Here is a 21,552-nt window from a genome sequence, read left to right on the forward strand (position 1 = left end):
GGCCCTTTTATAAAAGTAAATTTTCCCAGTTTCAATATTTAAAAAAAAGAAGAAAACAATGTGACTCCAAAAAAAACATGTCGGTAACGAATGAATGAATTTTTATTTTTACTAAAGTGTGAATATAGATATAGATAGATATGTACAAAATGGCTTAAGTTTTAAATAAAAGTTAAAAGTATACAATATACAATAATGTCTTGTAATCGGTATTTTGACAATAATGTAAATGCACACAACATAAATTAACACAGTTTCAAAAAATGCCTGAGAAATTTGAAGAAAATCCATCTCCAAATTCACAGATATTAGTTGCAAACCCCAATACACCGGTCAATATCACAGCTACTCATAATTTTGTGGACAAAAAAAATTAAAATATTTTAAATAGACTTAAGTTTAGAAAATATATTATTATGTTTTTTTTAAAAATTAAATTGTGTATTTTCAATACACACATTCCGTTAAATTGACATTTCTTTCTTTTTTTTTACAGTTACGTAGGAAACTCAGTTTCTTCAACGTACTATAATATTGTTGCGTGTAAAAAGCAAGATTTTTTTTTCTGATTTGAAATTAAAAATTATTTTCATGAAACTTTTAATAATGGATTTCTTTTCTTTTAGTAGAAAAATAATTTTTTAGGAACAATTCAAGTCTAGCTTCTAGATACACCGCAGATCATGATGTTCGGTAGAGCTCCTCGACGTCGACGCCAAGCACCGAGTGATTGTGCATAGGACTGCAGGGCCCTGCACCATCGCTTAGTTCTCGCACCGTCCTCGCCCTTTAAAAATTTATTTTTAGTTAGCAAAGATCTCCAGTTGAATCCTTTATTTTTTTTTACATTTTTGAATACTTTATTTCAAAATAATTCCAAATTATTTCTATTTAGAATTTTTAACTAAAACTCTTTTTTAAATCAATTATTTTTAATAATTTTTGAAACAGTTGTTTGAGAATTTTCAAATTCATCTGTTTAAAATTCAATTATACGAAATTTTGATTATTCGGTAATTCTTCAATTAAATATATATTTGAAAATAAAAACTTCAAATCATTTTAAAAAAAAATTAATTCTACAGAATTGTTAGTTAAAAGTAGGTAGGAAAAATTAAAATTTCCAAAGATATTAATATGAAACCTTTTCAAATTCAATTATTTCTAAAAATTCACTCTTGTAATGCTTTCAATATTCAATTATCAGCTTCAATTTTAACTGAAATTCATTTTCAAATCAATTTTAATTAGAAAATTCTACGAGAATTCAATTATTTAAATACAAAAATAAATAATTGATTAATTGAATATTTCTTAAAATTGAATACTCCTAAAGAATTTTATCAGAAAAATTTTTTAATAATTGAATTCTTTCAACGGAATTTAATAAAATTTTTAAGAATATTTACATTTTTCGAAGAATTTCGATTAAAATTGTATAAAAAATAATTGAAAATCTGCGAAAAGTTTTATTATTTAAAAATAATTGAATTATTGGAAAGAAATTTGTAAAAATTTTGTAAACCATTGAATTTCTGTAAAAGTTTTATTATTTATAAAAATAATTTCAATTTTGCCAAGAATTTTAATAATATTTTTGAAAATAATTGAATTTCGAAGATGAATTTTATTATTTATAAAGATAATTGAAATTTTAACAAGAATTTTTCTAATTTTTAAACATAATTGAATTTCTGCGAATGATTTTGTTCTTTTTGAAAATAATTGAACTCCTGTGAAAAATTCAATTATTTTTTTAAATAATTTAAATTCTTCGGAGAATTTTTAAAAGATTTTAAAAATTAATTGAAATTTTCGAAGAAATCAATTAAAATTGTATTGAAAATAAGTGAAATCCTAATAAGAATTTTATTATTTATATAAAAATAATTTAATATTTTTTACGAAGATTTTTATTATTTATAAATTGACTTTTCTGAAAATTCATGCTATAGAAATGCTTTTAAAATTAAATTATTATCTAAAATTTTAACTGAAATTCATTTTTAAATCAATTTTTATTAGAAAATTCTACGAGAATTCAATTATTTAAATGCAAAAATAAATAATTGATTGAATAATTGAATGTTCCTCAAAATTGAATTCTCATATAGAATGTTATCAAAAACTGTTTGTATATTTAAATTCTTTTTAACGAATTTTAATAAAATTTTTAAGAATAATTAAAGTTTTCGAGGAATTTCATTGAAATTGTATTAAAAATAATTGAAAATCTGCTATGAGTTTTTTTTTATGAAAATAATTGAATTCTAAAAAAGAGTTTTATTATTTATGAAGATAATTTAAGCTCTGTAAAAAATTTATCTATTTATAAAAATAAGGGAATTATTGTGAAAAAATAATTGAATTGATTCATGAGAAAATTTTATTATTTATGAAAAAAATTAAATGTTTGAGTAGAATGTTTAAAAAATTTTTTTTTAAATAATTGAATTCTTTTGGAAAACTTTATTAAAATAGTAAATATTATAAAACATTGAATTGAAGAAAATTTTTGAAACTAATTGAATTTCGGAGAAGAATTTTATGATTTATAAAAATAATTGAAATTTTGACGAGAAATTAAAAAAAAAATTTGGAACATAATTAAATTTATACGAAGGTTTTTATTTTGAATTTCTGCAAAATGCTTGCGTAGACTTGTATTCAAATTTTTTTTAAATAATTGAATTCTTTTGAAAAATTATATTAAAATAGAAATTGAAAATCATTGAATTAAGGAAAATTTTTGAAAATAATTTAAATTTGGCCAAGAATTTTATTTCAATTTTTGAAAATAGTCGAATTTCTGTGACTTCTTGTAACTTCTCCAAAATTTAATTTTTTTTAGTGTTTCTAACTAAAATTCTTCTATACATCCATTAATTTTAATAATTGATTAAATATATATTAAAAAATGTAACTAATTTCAGAAGAATTTGAATTATTAAAATTTTTAAAAAATCTAAGTTTTTTATAATTTCTAATTAAATTCATTCAACATAGAAATTTTATAAAATTTTAAATTAAAATCTTTTGAAGTTCATCTATTTATGAAAATTGTAAACTCAACTATTTTAAAATTGAATTAATTTTGAAATATTTAAGTCAAATTAATCATTAAATAATTTCTAAATTCTAAGTAATAATTTTATGATAGTTTTTTAAGAATGAAGTTATTTAAACATTTTTTATTTTATTATTATATTATATTAGGTATATTTATTAATTATTTTATTTAAGAACTAACGGACTTAAATGTAATTTTTTGGTTTTCGTTCTAATACAACTAAAAAATATATTATTTTCAAAAAACAGTTAAATACCTTAAAAATGAAAGTTTCTTTTGACGAAAGTTCCTGAATTTCAAAATAATCTTCAAGATCTGCCTCACAGCAAACTATGCATTTGTCCAGATATAAAGGTTCCTATAAAAGAAAGTTATAAATTAACAAAATTAAAAATGTTAATAACATTTTTAATGTCATTAACTCATAATGTGGATGAATTGACGTTTTATAGATCTAAATACCAAATCGTTTATAGATACTAAATTTATCCTTACCCGAAGCAATGTATATCTTCCAATTTTTTCCTTAACGAGAAGAAGAGTAGCTTCCTTAATTCCAGTTTGCTTGGGAAAAAGAGAATCATCAGAAAAGTCTAAAAATTCTGTGTTTGGCTAGAAATTAAAAAAAAAATCAATTAAAAAGAAAAATATATTCTCAGCCATAATCTACTGTTTCGATAAATTAATAGTGTTATTGCTTTTTTACTTTTCCATTGGTGACCAGCATAGCAGTGACCGGAGCTAGTTTGACTGTCCGTCCTCGTCTCCAATTATTATCCGTTGGTTGTGCTATGAGAAGTCGACCTTCCAACACAAATCTTGCTTCTTCGTGCGGCCATTCCAGTACTTCAACAGCCATCTGTTAATATTAGGTTATTGTTAGTTGTTGTTCTTAGTTAGAGATAAAAAAAAGTTTATTCACTTCATTCAGTAAATGTTGGTGGCACACTTACTTTTCTCAACTTTATGTTTACCATATCCTGTTCTCCAATGTATCGTCTTCCCTGAATAATGGATATCCTTCGCCAGAGTTTCGTTGATGTCACATCTTTGGCTTCCTGGAAAAATTAAGAGAGAAAAAAAACTGTCAATTACTTTCTTCTTTTCCAACTGATCGTATAATAATATTTTCTTCTTCTCGAAGGAGAAGAATAATAAAATTTTTTTTTATATAATTAAGTCTACTTGCAGCATTCATGTGTTCTAAATGAAGCTCAATATTAGTTTGAGCCTGTTTTAATCTCTTCCTCGCCTCTAACGTGTCTAAACGAACCGCTGGAGTCGCTTTCAAAAGTCGAGCTATCAAGAGTGGATATTTCGTTACCCTTTGTACCGGGACCTTGAAAAAAAAAGAAATAAAAAATTAAAACTTATTATATGCAAAAAACGGAAAATAGATTGTTAACAATATAAAAATGTTATCTACCATAAGAAACGAATTAAGATTCATTCTCCTGAGAACAGTATTTTCCATTTGTGAAACTTTAAGAAATATTCTAAGTAATTCTTTTTCCTTCTCCAAACTCTGTAGAAGTAAACTAGCACTTCCTTGACGCGTGCAATAGTTTTCAAAAGCGTGAAGCATCCTTTCCGATTCAAGAAAGATTTTACCCACGTCCACGGTTATTAAGTCTTCGTCTTCGGATTCCTAGTATTAAAAAAATTGTTATTTTATAAATTCTATTCTAGTTAGAATATTATTATATTCTAGTTAGAAAAAAAATTGTATTAAAATTTTCAATAGGATTTTTATTATTTACGTACTTGAGCAAATTCAACAGCATCTTTAAGTTTCTCAGCAAGAACTAAATTATGCTCTAAAAGTTCTTCGACGTTTAAAAAAATAGCTGTCAGTTGTTCTGGTGTGAGAAGACCGGCGCTTAACATTGGTCGATGAAATTCCTCCAGAATTATCTGTAAATCTCTTCCGTATTTTTGCTCCGTTTCCACGATTTCGGTGATTATCTCTTTCCGTTCAGCGCGCTTCTTCAAACACTTCCTGCACACGAAAGACGTGTACGCGGCGCTGCTGAAATTCAGAAAAAAAATATGTTCATTTAAAAAAGTTACAGATGACTAATTTTTAGATTATGAAATTCATTCAACCTTTTCACTTTTCTTTCAACCTTTTGAAATTCAACAACTTATAAGAATAGTATTATAAAACATGAAGAAATCGATCACTCTGAGTCAACAATTGAAATTCTGGGATGTGTTTTGTTATTTATAAAAATAATTGAATTTAATAATTGAATAATCGAATTTTATTATTTATGAAAATAATTGAATTCCCAATAAAAATGTTATTACTTATGAAAATAATTAAATGTTTGACTAGCATTTTAACAAATTTTTTTTAAATAATTGAATACTTTTGGAAAACTTTATTAAAATAGTAGATATTCAAAATCGTTTGAATTGAGGAAAACTTTTTAAAGTAATTGAAACTTTGCCAAGAATTTTAATAAAATTTTGAAAAATAATTGAAATTCGGAGAAGAATTTTATTATTTTTGAAAATAATTGAATTTCTGCACACATTTGTTACTTCTCCAAAATTCAATTTTTTTTAGCGTTTTTAATTAAAATTAATTTTTAAATCCATTTTTATTAGAAAATTTTAAGATAAAGCAATTATTTAAATATAAAAATTAATAAATAATTGAATAACTGAATGTTTCTCAAAATTAAATTCTTATAGGTACTTAATTTTATCAACAAATTTTTAAATAATTTACTACTTTCGACGAATTTTTATAAAATTTTTAAGAATAATTACATTTTTCGAGAAATTCGATTAAAATTGTATTAAAAATAATTGAAATTCTACGATGAGTTTTATTATTTATGAAAATAATTGAAACTCTGAGATGAGTTTTATTTTTTATAAAAATAATTGAATTCCTAAAACGAATTTTATCATTTATTAAAATAATTGAATGTTTGTAAAAAATTTTATTATTTATAAAAATAATTGAATTTTTGCGAAGAAATTTCTTTTAAAATTCAATTAATTTGAAAAAATATTTTTAAGTAAAATTATTCATTAAATAATTTCTAAGTTTAAACATTTTATAATAGTTCTTTAAGAATTAAGTTATTTATAAAGAAATTATTGTCAGAAATAGACAAAATTGAAGTAATTGTATAATTTGTGATAATTTCATACTTTGATGGAAACAAAAAAGACACCAAAATTTAGCGAATTTTCTTATGAATTCTAAAAATTTTTCTTTTTTCCATTACTTTTAATAAAATCCTATAGAAAATTATTTCCGAATAGAAAAAACTTACTTGTCTATTATATGTGGATCGATACGTTGTTCACAGTCTTCACAGAATTTACTATTGTCCGAAGCGATTTGAGGAAGACAAGTAATAATACTTCCGGGTCCTGAAGAAGTATTTCCTGTTCTCCATCTTCTGCAACCAATTCCCCGAGTGCTGCTGGCTTGGCTGCTTTCTGAACCTACGCCACTGTCTGTTCTCTCAATATCCACGCTCCTCGCCTACAATGAATTCAATTTCGTTAGCGTTCATAAAAAAATATTTCTTTCCCCCCAAGGAAAGAATAATAATTTGAAATCAAGAGACAAGAATAATAGAGACAAAACTAATAAGATACAAGAGTAGTAATAAGATCAATAAGAGATAAGAGTACTATTAAGACTAATAAGAAACAAGATTGGTAATAAGACAAGAAAAATATTTACTTTTAATGTTTCCGGAGAACTGGTGAGAATAATATTACACTCCTCACTGCTGTCCGAGACGTTGGATATTTGCGAACTCTTGGAACTAAGATCACCGAGGCTAGTTTCCTTCTGCTCATAAAGTGCCTCCAAATCCCTCTCAGTATCCTCCTCATCTTCCTCCTCGTCCTCATCCTCCTCCATAGGCACAACATGATCTTTGGAATTGATAAGGAAATTAAAAAGTTCAAATTTCGTCGATAAATTCTCATCGCCCGGTGGTGAGGAGGCCTTCTTGAAATAATCCTCCGGACTTTTGGAAAAGTACGTTTCACTTCTCAATTCACTTTGAGTGGGTTTTTTGAACATTTCGTCCGATAAATAGAAACCAAGAAATTGACCACCATTCGTCTTTTTGTAATAATTCTCCTTGTATTCATCGCCAAAGTAAATACGATCCTTGAGATAATCCTCCGTCGGCGGTGGACTCATTGGAAGTGGTGGCGGTTCATCGGGAATTTCCTCATAGATCGGCTCCTTAATCACTTCATAGGGATTCTCCTCCATAAAAAGATTCGGTGACATGAAATGATTCTCAGAATTTAGACTAGATGATCTACAATAATTATTATCGGGTTCAAGAGTCGATTCCGAGCTCTCGTATTCTTTACTTTTCAAGAGACTTTGTTTGAGAATTTTCAAAATTGCCTCACCACTACTCTCGTCGAGTATTTCACCGTTTTCCCTCGCCTTTCTCAGCGAGTCTTCCAAGAGCTTTGATATAAGCGATTCTTTCGATAAAGTGGACCATCTTGCCGAATCATCAAGATCTTGAAGTCGATTTTTACCTTCTGTTTTTATTGTCTCTTCATGATCAAAGACATCGAGGTTATTATTCGAAACTTTGGGATTTATTTTATCGTTGGAATTTTCAACAGATTCGAATTTGTTCTTTTCTTTTGAATTTGACTCAATGACAATATTCGATTTGTAGTTTTCTAAAATAACGAGGGTTCGATTCTCCGAGGAATTCTGGATCTTTGGAAGATTACCAGAGTTCACTGATATCACTGTGGGATTACAGACACTATTTTCACCCCCAACGCTTATTGTTACCTTATTACCTGCATCATTTCCAGAAGCATTCTGTTGTTCGCCATTGATTAAAATTGACGTTCGCCTCGAACCCGTGGGAATATTTGATCCAACTTGTAATCGATGAACAAGAGGTGAAAGTTTTGGACTCACGTTTATCTTGCAAATATTCTTTTCTTGATTGATTTCTATTTTTTTCGAATCAATCGCAGGGGAATTGTCTAAAGATTTTTCATTTTCGATATTTTTCATGTTTTTTTTCACCTCTGAGGTAATTGTATTTAGTCGTTGGTCTGGATCGATGGTCTTGATAAGTCTGTTAATATTTTTCGATTTCAATGGAGGTGGGGACCAATTTGTTGGACGCATTTTTCGAAAATGAATCGAATTCTGTAGCAAATTGTTAGAATCACCTTTGTGATTTATTTCGGATAATTGTTTCTCAAATCCTGGTGTTGATTCATTTAGAATTTCATTAGATTTTCTCAGAATTGGACCAGCGAGAGATTTGTTTTGAATTTCATTAGTGATCGGAATAGCGATTGATTCTTCCTCTTTAATTTCATTAGGAGTCGGAGACATCGATGACTTCGTTTCCTTCGGTTTCTTGCAGAGACTCAAACGCATCGTATCTACAAAATTGATGTCCCCAGCGGAAATTTCCGGCTTTGATGACGTACGATCACTTTGGCTTCGACTCAAGTACGGTTGTCTTAATGTTCCTGAAAAAAAAAAATTTTACTAAAATGGAAAATTTAGTAGAATATTTTATTTAGTTTGACAAAAACAATAAATTTTTCATCTAAGAGACAAAAATAATACGAAAAAGTGACAATAAGAAAACAGGTGAGAAAAGAGAATGGTATCGTAGTGACAGGAGAGAAAAAGATAGCAAATAAACCAACGCAAAGATCATGCAGGAACAAATACATTTCTCAATAAAGGTTACTAGTCATGTATAAGTCAAGTTTCACTTTTCGTTTAATACCTAAATAGTAAAGGTTATTTGACTGTGATTAAAATCCAGTAATTCATACAGCAGACATTCGAATAAATTAATTGTAATTTTTTCCCCCCTAATGACGAGACTAAAATATTTCTCTATTTTTAAGAACAGGTAATTTTATATCACAACTTTACGAACTTTCAAGTGTATATATTAATTTTCGCAGATAATTTTCCGAAAATAATTATGCTGAAAAAAAATAATATTGTGCTACTTGGAAAATAGAGGAATTTTTAAACAATTATTTTTGTTAATTCGATAATAAAAAGAGTCCAGCGCAAAGAAAAAAAAATGTTAAATGCAATTCGCAGTTTACATAATCGCGATTTACCGCAAGTCAATAAAATGCGTTCCACAAACTCCCGCACGATCGTATAAATGGGTATAAATAGAGCAAATTGCTCAGAAAAGCGGCTGAATTTCTTTCGTCGGTGAGAAATTCTTCAAGTGTCCAAGCCACTTTCACCTATCGCAAAAGCCATTTAATACTTGTGGGTGTGCATATCAAATTTACCTTTACTAAAAAGTTTCTCTCAATTAATTTAAAATCCATTTTAATTATAATAATCATTAAAACTTTTCCGCATTATACTTAATTCACTAAATATCAATTTCTAGATTAAGGATAATGACAATAATTCAATAAAATTTTTAAAAAAATGCCAAAAGTTCACAAATTATCGGTTGCCACAAAATTTTAATTTTGTTTTTCTCTGATTTCCAGACAAAATTTAGACTTTTTCCCTGACCCTGAAGAATATTTTGATTTACTTTAAAAATTATTTGATACTCAAAAAAATGTTCTACTACATTTATTTACGAATTTCTTTCATTGTAAAATTATTTGAAAACATAAATAATCTCTTTTTTAAGAAAATATTAAATTATTATTTTTTTCCTGTGAATTAAGATTTTCAGAAATTTCAAATACGAACTTTCATGAAATTTAACAATTTTATAAGAATATTATTTATTAAAAAAATGAAGATATCGATCACTCCGAGTCTTCGACCTATTTTCTAGAATTTTTAACTGAAATTCGCCTTTAAGTTTAAATTCCATTATTTTTAATAATTTTTCAAAAAGTTCTTTCAAAAATTTTCAAATTCATTTGTTTACAATTCAATTTTACGAAAAATTTCGATTATTCGGAAATTCTTCAATTAAATATTATAGAAAATAAAAACTTTTAATTATTAATCAAAAATTCAATTAAACTTTTTCAAAAAAATTAATTCTACCAGAATTCAATTATTTATACATATAAAAAATTCATAATTTATTAAATAATTGAATATTTCTTCAAATTGAATTCTTATAAAGAATTTTATAAACAAATTTTTAAATAATTGAATTCTTTCGACGAGTTTTATTAAACTTTTTAAGAATAATTGCTTTTTTCGAGGAATTCGATTAAAATTGTATTCAAAATGATTAGAATGCTGTGAAAAATTTTATTATTTATCAAAACAATTAAATTCTTGCAACGAATTTTATTATAATTTTTTTAAAACATTGAACTCTTATGAATAATTTTATTATTTGTGAAAATAATTTAATTGTTGAGAAGAATTTTATGTAAATATTTTAAATAATTGAATTTTTTTGAAGAATTTTTTACGAAAACTTTGGAAACTAATTAAATTCTTTCGAGAAATTTAATTACAATTGTATTGAAAATAATTAATTTCTTTCGAAGAATTTTAATATCATTGTTCGTGAATTTCATTTAAAATTTTATTAAAAAATAATTGAATTCATGCGAATAATTTAATTGAAATTGTATTAATAATAATTGAATTCTTGTAATAAATAATTATAAAAATAATTAAATTCTTATAACAAATTTTTATTAATATTAATTTTTTAAAATAATAAATGAATTTTATTAAAATATTTTAAATAATTGAATTCCTGTGAAAATTTCTATTATCTATGAAAATAATTAATTGGTTGCGTAGAACTTTTTTAAAATGTTTTTTAAAATAATTGAATTCTTTTTGAAAATTTTATTAAAATATTAGATATTAAAAATCATTGAATTGAGAAATATTTTAAATTAATTGCATTTCTGCGATAAGTTTTATTATTTATAAAAATAATTGAATTTCTAAAAAGAACTTTATTATTACTAAAAATAATTGAATCTCTGTAAACAATTTAATTATTTATAAAAATAATGGAATTAGAGCGAAGAAATTTATAAAAAATTTGTAAATAATTAAATTCCTGTGAAATTTTTATTCTGTATGAAAATAATTAAATGTTTGCGTAGAATTTTATTAACATTTTTTTTAAATAATTGAATTCTTTTGGAAAATTTTATTAAAATACTAGATATTGAAATTCATTGAATTGAGGAAAATTTTTTGAAATTAATTTTAATTTTGACAAGGATGTTTGAAAATAATTGAATTTCGGAGAAGAATTTTTTTATTTATAAAGATAATTAAAACCTTGAACGGAATTTTAAAAAATTTTTGAACATAATTGCATTTTTGCGAAGAAATTTATTACTTTTGAAAATAATTTAATTTCTGCAATCATTTATAACTTCTCCAAAATTTAATTTCTTTTAGTGTTTTTAAACAAAAATTTCTAATTAAATTCATTCAAAATTGAAATTTTACAAATTTTCAAATTAAAACCTTTTGAAGTTCATCTATTTATGAAAATTGTAAACGCTTACTCTTTTAGAATTCAATTAAATTATTAATTAATTAAATTAAATTCCTAAAAAGAATTTTATTATTTATGAAAATAATGGAATTATTGCGAATAAATTTCTTTTAAAATTCAATTAATTTTGAAATATTTAAGTAATATTATTCGTTAAATAATTTCTAAGTAAAAATTTTATTACAGTTTTTCAAGAATTAAATTAAAAAAAAATTATTTTAAAAAATAAAAAAATTGCAGATTTTGTATTAGAATTCGTGCTAATGTCATAGTTTATGAGGCAAACAAAAAAGGCAACAAAATTAAGACTTTTCTTAAAAATTCTAAAAAGTTTAATTTTTTCCTGTACTTTTAATAAAAATTCCTGACTTTTCCGTAATTTCCCTGAGCAATTTTACTTTCCCTGACATTTCCCTGAATTCCCTGACCTATAGCAACTCTGTTCAATCATTACAAGTTTTCCCTTTTATACTAAATTTATTAATTAGTAACAGAAGAGAAAAAAAAACTTCTCAATACAGAAATGAAAAAATCCAATGAAGCGATATTATAAAATAATATTCAATTTGCAAAAAAACATTTTGCAGGGGGAATTCGAGAAGAATCAAATTAAGTTTTATTCAAAGGCTCTCTCGAGAATAAATGTCATGAAAGTGGAGAACGTCGGCACTCGGAGTCGTTGAACTGAAGGTGAACGTCGAGTCAGCTAAGATAATATAATATGCGAATTAAGATGCAAAAATATGAAAATACTTTAGTGACTAGTAGAGTATGTCTTATTACGCATTTTATTATTAGCACTATTTGCTAATGGAATGTTCACAATGTAATCAGGATACGTGCAAGGAGACATTGCTCTTGTCTCACCGAGACGACCCCATCGATAATTCTCACGCTTTATAATTCACTACAATGTTTACATCATCGAACGTCATCGACACCATTGGTATTCAGAAAAAGAATATGAATACTCTACAACGGTCTGTGGATGATTTTTTCCTTTCTCATCAGCCTCAGTGATTTTTTTTTTACCTGAAAAAGGCAATTTGATTTTTAATTTTCAAGAAAAAGAGTAGTTTTAATTTCAAGAAATGATTAAATCAAAATTATTGTACTTTTAATTTGAAAATATTTTTCTAGGTCACAAATGGTTAATTTGAAAATATTCCTTTACGTCATAAATTATTAAATAAGACTGGTTTCGATTTGAAGAAAATATTCCTTCAGTTTGACAGTAACTCAAAAAATTAATCCTCGAATTCGATGACGCATTCAGTGAACTCGGTATTAAATTTAGAAATGTCATTTAGTTTCGACAGGTGATTATTTTGTACCAATTTCAATAAAACTTTCTCCTAATGAAATACTGAAAAGTATCTCCTATGATAATTTATTTTAAATAATTGATATTTTATTAACTATTTTATTATTTACTATGACTGTTTTAATGACTAGCAAACAAAGGAAGCGGTTGACATTGAAAATGAAGAGTGTCGTCTCATCGCTTGTTTGTAACATGAAAGATCCTAGACCTAGATGACATTAGAGTGCATTTACACCGGAAAGACACTTGCCGGAAGTCAACCGTGTCTCATTTCTTCTCGACTCCAGCATTTAAAATACGTTCAAGGAAGTGTAACTCCAACAATTCTTTTTTAAAAATTACCAATTCGAATAAAATTTATTTTTATCAATTTGGATTTTGAACTAAAAGAATTTTTTTTAAAACTAAGTCTAAAAGAAACTTTCCTTCAATTCCAATGTCAGCGTATTCTTGAATTATTAATAGTAGATAAAAAAACAAAAAATAGAAACGATAAAAAAACAACAATAAAAAATGTCATAAATAAAATATTACAATTTAAGAGAAATGACGTGAATTGTATTGTTCATTGAGAAACGGACTATTAAAATTTACATGGTTGGCATTTATAACTAATGAGTGAAAGTTGTGATTCGAAATAATGACAAAAGAAGAAAAAAGAGTTCTTTTTCTCAAGAAATTAAGTCTACAACCTAATTATTCAAATGATGAAATTTAGAATACTCTATATTATAATCCGTCTATATTTCCCTTTCTTATTTTTGATTAAGAAGTATAAATTTCTTTACTCAGAAGTAAACATTTTTTATTAAATACAAACTGAGAGAATAGAGAAACAAAAAATATATAAAGCAACTAATTTAATATTCAGTTCTCAATTTTCTAATGAATACAGATTTAAAATTTAAAGAATTCACTTATTAAGAACATAATATTAAATATTCTTGTTTACTATTATTAAAAAATTTTAATAAAATTTGTCGCAAGAATTTTATTATTCTCAAAAATAATAAAATTGTTTAGAGCAATTCAATTATTTTCAACACAATTTTAATAAAAATTCAATTATTTCAAAATTTTCAATAAAAATTATTTTAAAAAACTTCCATTATTTTCTCAGAGAATTTTTACAAGATATATAATACTTGAAATATAATACTTATAAATACTTGAAATTTTCGAAGAAATCAATTAAAATTGTATTGAAAATAAGTGAAATCCTGATAAAAATTTTATTACATATTTATATAAAAATAATTGAATTATTTTACAAAGAATTTTATTACTTATAAATTGATTTTTTGCAAATTATTAATTATTTCTAAAAATAATTGAATTCTTGAATAGAATGTTATTAAAATTTTTTAAATAAAATTGAATACCTGCGAAAAAAATTTATTATTTCTGCAAATAAATGATTTTTTTTTGAAAATTTTTAAAAATAAGTGAATTTTTGAGAAGAATTTTATTAAAATTATATTTAAAATAATTAAATAGTTCAATTGAATTTTCTCGAAGAAATTTTGCAAGATTTTAACTTCGGCAAATAATTTAATTTTTACAAAATTTTAAAAAATAAGTGAATTTCATGAAAATTTTATTTAAAATAAGTAATTGAATTCCTGAGAGAAATTTAATATTTTTGAATTGAAAATAATTGATTTCTTGAATTGAATTTTATTAAAAGTTTTCTAAATAATTAAACTCCTGTGAAAAATTCAATTATTTTTAAAAATAATTTAATTGAATTTTCTCGAAGAAATTTTACAAGATTTTAATTTTTGCAAATAATTTATTTTTTGCAAATTTTTAAAAAATAAGTGAATTTTATGAAAATTTTATTTAAAATAATTAAATTCTAGAGAAAAATTTAATATTTATTGATATAATTGAATTCTTTCGAAGAATTTAAAAAAAATGTTTAAAAATAATTTAATTTTCCTCGGAATTCAATTAAAATTGTATTTAAAATAATTGAATTCTATCGAAAATTTTATTATTTATGAAAATAATTGAATTCTTGCATAGAATTTTATTAAAAGTTTTTTTTAAATAATTGAACTCCTGTGAAAAATTCAATTATTTTTTTTAAATAATTCAATTGAATTTTTTTGAAGAAATTTTACAAGATTTTAATTTCGGCAAATAATTTATTTTTTGCAAATTTTTTAAAAATAAGTGAATTTTATGAAAATTTTATTTAAAGTAATTGAATTCCTGAGAAAAATTTATTATTTATAAAAATAATTTAATTCTTTAATTGAATTTTAATAATAGTTTTTTAAATAATTAAACTCTTGTGAAAAATTCAATTATTTTCTTAAATAATTGAATTTTCTCGGAGAATTTTTACATGATTTTTAAAAATAATTGAAATTTTCGAAGAAATCAATTAAAATTCAATTGAAAATAAGTGAAATCTTGATAAGAATTTTATTATTTATATACAAATAATTGAATTTTTGTTATTTATAAATTGACTTTTTGCAAGGAATTTTATTACAATTATTTAAAACAATTGAATTCTTCATAAAATTCAATTATTTTAAAAATTTTAAGTAAAAATTATTTTTAAAAAAGCCTAATTTATTATTTTCAAGAATATTGAAATAAATTCTTCAAAAGAATTAAATTATTTTCAAGAATTTTAATGAAAATCTTGCCACGAATTAAATTTATTTACCTCTTTGATATTTATTTATCTCTTTTATATCTATTTATCTCTTTCATATTTATTTATCTATTTATTTATCTACTTTTGAACTCATATTTTCGTTGAAAATACCGCTTTTCTACGTATCTAAATTTGCCGCTCAGATTTGTTGTCAGATCTCACAATAAAGTGTATAATTTAAATTGTTGGATAGAATATGGTCCGAAAACAAGAAGACAATCTTTGCTAATTCTAGTCCGTGATCATGTGATCAACTTCACCGTTATGGGTAATAATGATACTCAACAAGTTGCTATCCTTGATTGTAACCCGTGAGTTGCAATTATTTCAAAGACTCAAGGATCCTAATAACGTGTGTCGACATTAACAGACCATTAATCTTGATGATTAGCATAGCAACTCTATATTCACGATACATTGTGGACTTCCACCATGCTTATTAATTACGTCAAATTTTATACTTTTCAGATTTTCGAGTTTTGTGAATCGAAAGTTTTTTTTAAGGTAAAAAATAGGAGAAAAAAATGTGACGCTTTTTTCACTCACCTTCAGATTTGAGAATAAGATCCTTTTCATCGACGGCAATATCACCGAGTTGACGTTTTAATTCCTCGATTTCGATCTCCAACTCTGTCTCATCTTCCGGTTTGATTGGAATTATTTTCTCTTTCACTTCTTTCACTTTCTTTTCCTTGTGACGATTTTGTTCCATTTTCCTCGTCTCGGAGGGGAGAATATTTTTCTTCGTCTCAATTTTCAAATCCGTGATCTTTTCGATCTTTCGATGAATCTCGGAATTGTTGAGTTTCTTGGAAGGCACGAACTTGTCAATCTTGATCTTCTCAATGGGCTGTAGGGTTTTAACTTTGGATACAATCTTCGTTTCCGGCATTTTTGGTCTTTCTTGCTTGCCTGGATCTTTAATGTTCGGAATGGTGATAAACTTGGGTTTCTCGACAATCTGCGGCTCGAGCACGATTGGCTCCTCCGCCGACTCATCGGGTTCTTTACTTCCAATTGAACTTCTGCTCGTTCGTCGCGAAACGTTAGTTGTTGCCTCGAGGAGCAACTTTTCCGGAGCGAAGATGACATTATCTACATTGAAGAGGACATTTTTTCTTTTACCTTCGAATCTTCCTCGCTTTAAAATACTTTTCAACACAGTCTTGGTCTCCTTCAATCTTCTCGGCGGCCTCTTTGGAGAAATTTTCGGTATTGGAATACCAGTCATAGGAAAATCTTCCTCGTCGGATATTTCTCTCGGTTCATTGAAGACTCTTATTCTTTGACCGCCGATTGCCGCCACGGCGCTTCGATTTGGTATCCTCTCGATGGACTTTACTTTCGAGGAGTCAAAAAGACAACAGGGCGATTCGTCCTTCGAACAATGCTCGAGAGCATTGTCGGAAAGATCATCGCTGAGGTCGTCTTCGTCCTTGGGATTTTTCTTCACCAACAAATAGGGATTGACATTGCACTCCAAAATACTTTTTCTAGAATCATTGGCGGCGGCGGTGGTGGGGGAGGAGGTAGTTTTCGACGTGAATGTATTCTTCCAATTTTCCTCCGCTGACGTGCGACCTGACGACACTTCCTGCCATTCGCCAATTGCCGGACGCGACTTGGAACCACGCACCAATCGTCCCAAGGTATTTCGATTTTCTTGAAAGTTTTTCGAGTCTGACCACTCGTCATTTAAACTAGAATAATTCGTTTTTTGTCTGTCAGTTTCGTCGAAATTCGTCTCTGCATTGTACCATTCTAGTCGCGACGATGACGCTTCCTGATTGGGAGTATTCGCACCTCGCATCACACTCTGACTTCTTATGTCTCTATGTCCTTTTTGACGATTCGGCGAAATACTTCTAGTCCTTGATCGTGGCTCGACTAGACGATTTCGTCGCATTTGATCGTAAGGATCATCCGATGGAGGCTTAAGTATTCCTTGAATAAAATCAAACATTTATATTGAAATAAGATATTTATGGTAAATAAAAAGAAATTGTAACGCACTCCAAAGAAAGGTACCAGGAAGCGAAATATTTTAACAGGTTTGCCACAAAAATTTAATTCTGTTTTTCCCAGATTTCCAGACAAAATTTTCACTTCTTCTCTGATCCTAAGGAACATTCTGATTCACTCTAAAAATTATTATATCGAACCATTTAAATCTAACCACTTAAAGAAATGTTCTATTACATTTATTTACTAATTTCTTTACTTTTAAAATTATTCGAAAACATCAATAGTTTTATTTAAAATAAATATCTAGTTAATCATTATTATTTATTTTTCCATAGGAATTAGGATTTTCAAAAATTTCAAATTCAAACCTTCTACAAAATCAATTTTCATTAAAAAATTTAAAATATAATTCAATAATTTAAATATAAAAATAAATAGATTATTCAATAATTGAATATTTGACAAAATTGAATTCTCTTATAGAATTTTATCAGAAAAATTTTTAAATAATTGAATTCCTTTGACGAATTTTAATAAAGAATTTCTATTAAAATTGTATTAAAAATAATTGAAATTCTGCGTTAAGAGTTTTATTATTTACAAAAAATAATTGAATTATTGCAAAGAAATTTATAAAAAATTTGTAAATAATTAAATTCCTGTAAAAGTTTTATTATTTCTGAAAATAATTAAAATTTTGCCCCGAATTTTAATATTATTGTGGAAAATAATTAAATTTCGAAGAAGAATTCTATTATAATTGAAAGTTTGACTAGAATTTTTTGAAATTTTTGAACGTAATTGAATTTCTACAATCATTTGTAACTTCTCAAAAATTTAATTTTTTTAGTGGTTTTAAGTTAAAATTCTTCATTAAATCAATTATTTTTAATAATTTTTGAGAAATATACAAATAGAAATTACAAACTCCAAATAATTTCAAAAAAATCCAATTAAACTATTTAAAAAAATTATTTACACAGGATAGTTAGTTAAAAGTATAATAATTCATATTTTTAATGATTTTAGTCTGAAATCTTGTCAAAATTCAATTATTTCTAAAAATTTACGCTATAATGCTTATAATATTCAATTATTATTTAAAATTTTAACCGAAATTCATTTTGAAATAATTTTTTATTTGAAAATTCTATGAGAATTCAATTATTTGAATACAAAAATAAATAAATAATTGAATAATTGAATGTTTCCTAAAATTGAATTATGATAAAGAATTTTATTAACAAATTTTTAAATAATTGAATTCTTTCGAAGAATGTTAATAAAATTTTTAAGCAAAAATATATTTTACCAGGAATTTAATTGAAACTGTATTAAAAATAATTGAAATTCTGCGATAACTTTTATTATTTATGAAAATAATTGAATTATTGCTAAGAAATTTATAAAAAATTTGTAAATAATTACATTGCCGTACAATTTTTTTTATCTAAGAAAATAATGAAATTTATATTTAAAAAGATAATTGAAATTTTGCCAAGAATTTTATTAATATTTTTGAAATAATTAAATTTCCGAGATGAATTTTATTATTTGAAAATATTAAAGTAAGTTTACTTTTATTAATTTTTGAAAAAATTCGTTAAGAAATTACAAATTTAATTGTTTACAATTCAATTTCAAGAAATGTCGATTATTCGGAATTTCTTCAATTGAGGCCTTGGATCCAATAACTCGCCCGACGCTCGGAGGAACGCGCGACTGCCAGTCAGTGAGCAGTGAGCGCCTCTGGGCCACTCACTGCTACCCGACTAGTATTAGCGCGTGCCTCCGAGCGTCGGGCGAGTTATTGGATCCAAGGCCTCAATTAAATATAAAATTAAATACTTTAATAATAATAACATAAAATGTTTAATATTCAATTACTTTCATAAATAATAAAACTCATCGCACAATTTTAATCATTTTAAATACAATTTTAATCAAATTCCTAGGGAATTGGAATTATTCTAAAAAATTTTAATAAAATTTCTATTAAAAATTAATTTAATAATGAATTTCCGTTAAAATTTCAGATAATAATCTAAAATTGGAATATGAAAATTATCTGAAATTTCAACTGAAATTTAGTTTTAAAACAATTTTTAATAGAAACTTCTTCGAGAGTTCAATAATTATTTAAATCCAAAAAAAATAATTTATTGAATAATTGAATGTTTCTTTAAATTAAATTCTCGTAAAGAATTTTAGGAACAATGTGTTAAATAATTAAATTCCTTCCTCGAATGTTATTACATTTTTTAGAATAATTACATTTTTCTAGGAATTCGATTAAAATTGTCTTAAAAGTAATTGAAATTCTGCGTTGAGAGTTTTATTATTTGTGAAAATAATTGAATGTTTGAGTATAATTTTATTCAAATTTTCTTGAAATAATTAAAGTCTTTTGAAAAACTTTATTAAAATATTAGATATTAAAAATCATTGAATTAAGGAAAATTTTTGAAATTAACTGAACTTTTTCCAAGAATTTTATTAAGATTTGTGGAAATAATTGAATTTCGAAGAAGAATTTTATTATTTATAAAGATAATTGAATGTTTGACTAGAATTTTTGAAACTTTTGAACATAATTGAATTTCTGCGAAGAATTTTATTATTTTGAAAAATAATTGAATTTCTGCAATTATTTGTAACTTCTCAAAAATTTAATTTATTTTAGTGTTTTTAAGCAAAAATTCTTCTGTAAATCAATTATTTTTTAATAATTTTTGAGAAATATAATTGAAGGTTTTATATTAAATTCGTGGTAATTTTACAGTTTGTGAGTCAAACAAAAAAGAAACCAAAATTCGGAATTTTCTAATGAATTCAAAAAATTGAATTTTTTTCACTACTTTTCATAAAAATCTTAAATTTTTTCTTTGCTTCTTAGGTATCTTTCGTCGGAGTGCGTGACAATTGTTTTGAAATTCAGCGTACCTGCTAAACTAGGTCGGGTCCTCACGGAACTGGAGGGCGTTCTGCAGGTGCCCCCGAAGGGAATTCCCGCTAGACGATGACCTCCACATTTTGAGCAGTTGCCCAATTTTCTAGAGGTGCCGCGCAGAAATTCAGGGCATGAGCAGACAATAAGAATGGGAGCTCCTGTAGGCGGGGGAGGAGTCAAAAAAGCCCGTGGATCGTATCCGGATCCACGTGAAGCCCGAACTGTCCCATAAATCCATGGCTCTCCATAAACTATCTGATGAGACAGCGCACTGCCGCCGCTAATAGTTCCCCATCCTTTGACCGGATCCTCCGAAGATTGGCTCTGACGCGACAGTCCCAGTCTGACACTCCACGACTTTTTCCCCTTACTCAACGTATCATAATTCTGCAAACAATAAAATTAACAATTAATCCTTGATTTAACAATTCAATTAATTTTATAAATAGTAAATTTTTTTGCGAAAATTCAATTATTTTTAACAAACTTTTAATAAAATTTCAATAAAAAATTTAATTATTTTCTAAAATTATAATAAATCCTTCTAAACTATTCAATTATTTTTTAAATAGTAAAATCTTTGCAAAAATTCAATTATTTTCAATAAAATTTCACGAAAGAATTTCATTTTTTTTCTTAATTCGTCATAAAATCTTTCAAAAGAATTCAATTATTTTCTAAAATTTTAATAAATCCTTCGAAAACAATTCAATTATTTTTATAAATAGTAAAACTTCTTGCAGGATTTCAATTATTTTCAAAATAAATTTAATTGAATTTCTCGAAAGAATTCAAATATTTTTAAATGTTTCCATAAAATTCAATTATTTCCTGAAATTTTAATAAATTCTTCCAAACAATACAATTATTTTTTTATATTATAAAAATCTTCGCATGAATTTAATTATTTTTATAAATAGTAAAATTCTTTACCCGAATTCAATTTTTTTCAAAACAATTTTAATTGAATTCCTCGGAAGAATTCAAAATATTTCCATATAATTCAATTATTTCCTAAAATTTTTATAAATTCTTCGTTACAATTCAACTATTTTCATAAATACTAAAATTTTATGCAGGAATTAAATTTTTTTTAAT

At 25.3% G+C, this 21,552-nt stretch overlaps 1 protein-coding gene across 2 annotated transcripts; it reads right to left on the reverse strand.

The window, feature by feature from the left end:
• Nucleotides 1–40: 40 nt before the first annotated feature.
• On the reverse strand, nt 41–20,579 carry LOC122511683. Of its 2 annotated transcripts, none has more exons than XM_043627088.1 (12): nt 20,448–20,579; nt 16,086–17,483; nt 6,783–8,578; nt 6,364–6,578; nt 4,835–5,096; nt 4,497–4,718; nt 4,260–4,409; nt 4,024–4,128; nt 3,777–3,929; nt 3,566–3,682; nt 3,327–3,428; nt 41–787 (listed from the first exon to the last, which is right to left on the reverse strand). In XM_043627088.1, the coding sequence occupies exons 2-12, from the start codon at nt 17,443–17,445 to the stop codon at nt 659–661; spliced, it is 4,611 nt and encodes a 1,536-aa protein (XP_043483023.1). In that variant the 5' UTR covers nt 17,446–17,483; nt 20,448–20,579; the 3' UTR covers nt 41–658. The 2 variants fall into 2 exon arrangements, with proteins under 2 accessions (XP_043483023.1, XP_043483024.1); XM_043627089.1 differs by having other exon boundaries at nt 3,566–3,634; nt 4,835–5,099.
• Nucleotides 20,580–21,552: the final 973 nt, after the last annotated feature.

This window comes from Leptopilina heterotoma, unplaced genomic scaffold, assembly GCF_015476425.1.
Source record: "Leptopilina heterotoma isolate Lh14 unplaced genomic scaffold, ASM1547642v1 Lhet_89, whole genome shotgun sequence".
NCBI lineage: Eukaryota > Metazoa > Arthropoda > Insecta > Hymenoptera > Figitidae > Leptopilina > Leptopilina heterotoma.

Excerpts from the sequence above, each read along its gene's own strand:
- LOC122511683 (XM_043627088.1), bottom strand. The coding sequence starts at position 17,445 with ATGCGACGAAATCGTCTAGTCGAGCCACGATCAAGGACTAGAAGTATT. Across the intron at positions 6,579-6,782 it reads GTTCTCCGGAAACATTAAAA|GCGAGGAGCGTGGATATTGA; the intron begins GTAAATATTTTT and ends AATTCATTGTAG. Across the intron at positions 4,719-4,834 it reads ATGCTGTTGAATTTGCTCAA|GAATCCGAAGACGAAGACTT; the intron begins GTACGTAAATAA and ends TTTTAATACTAG.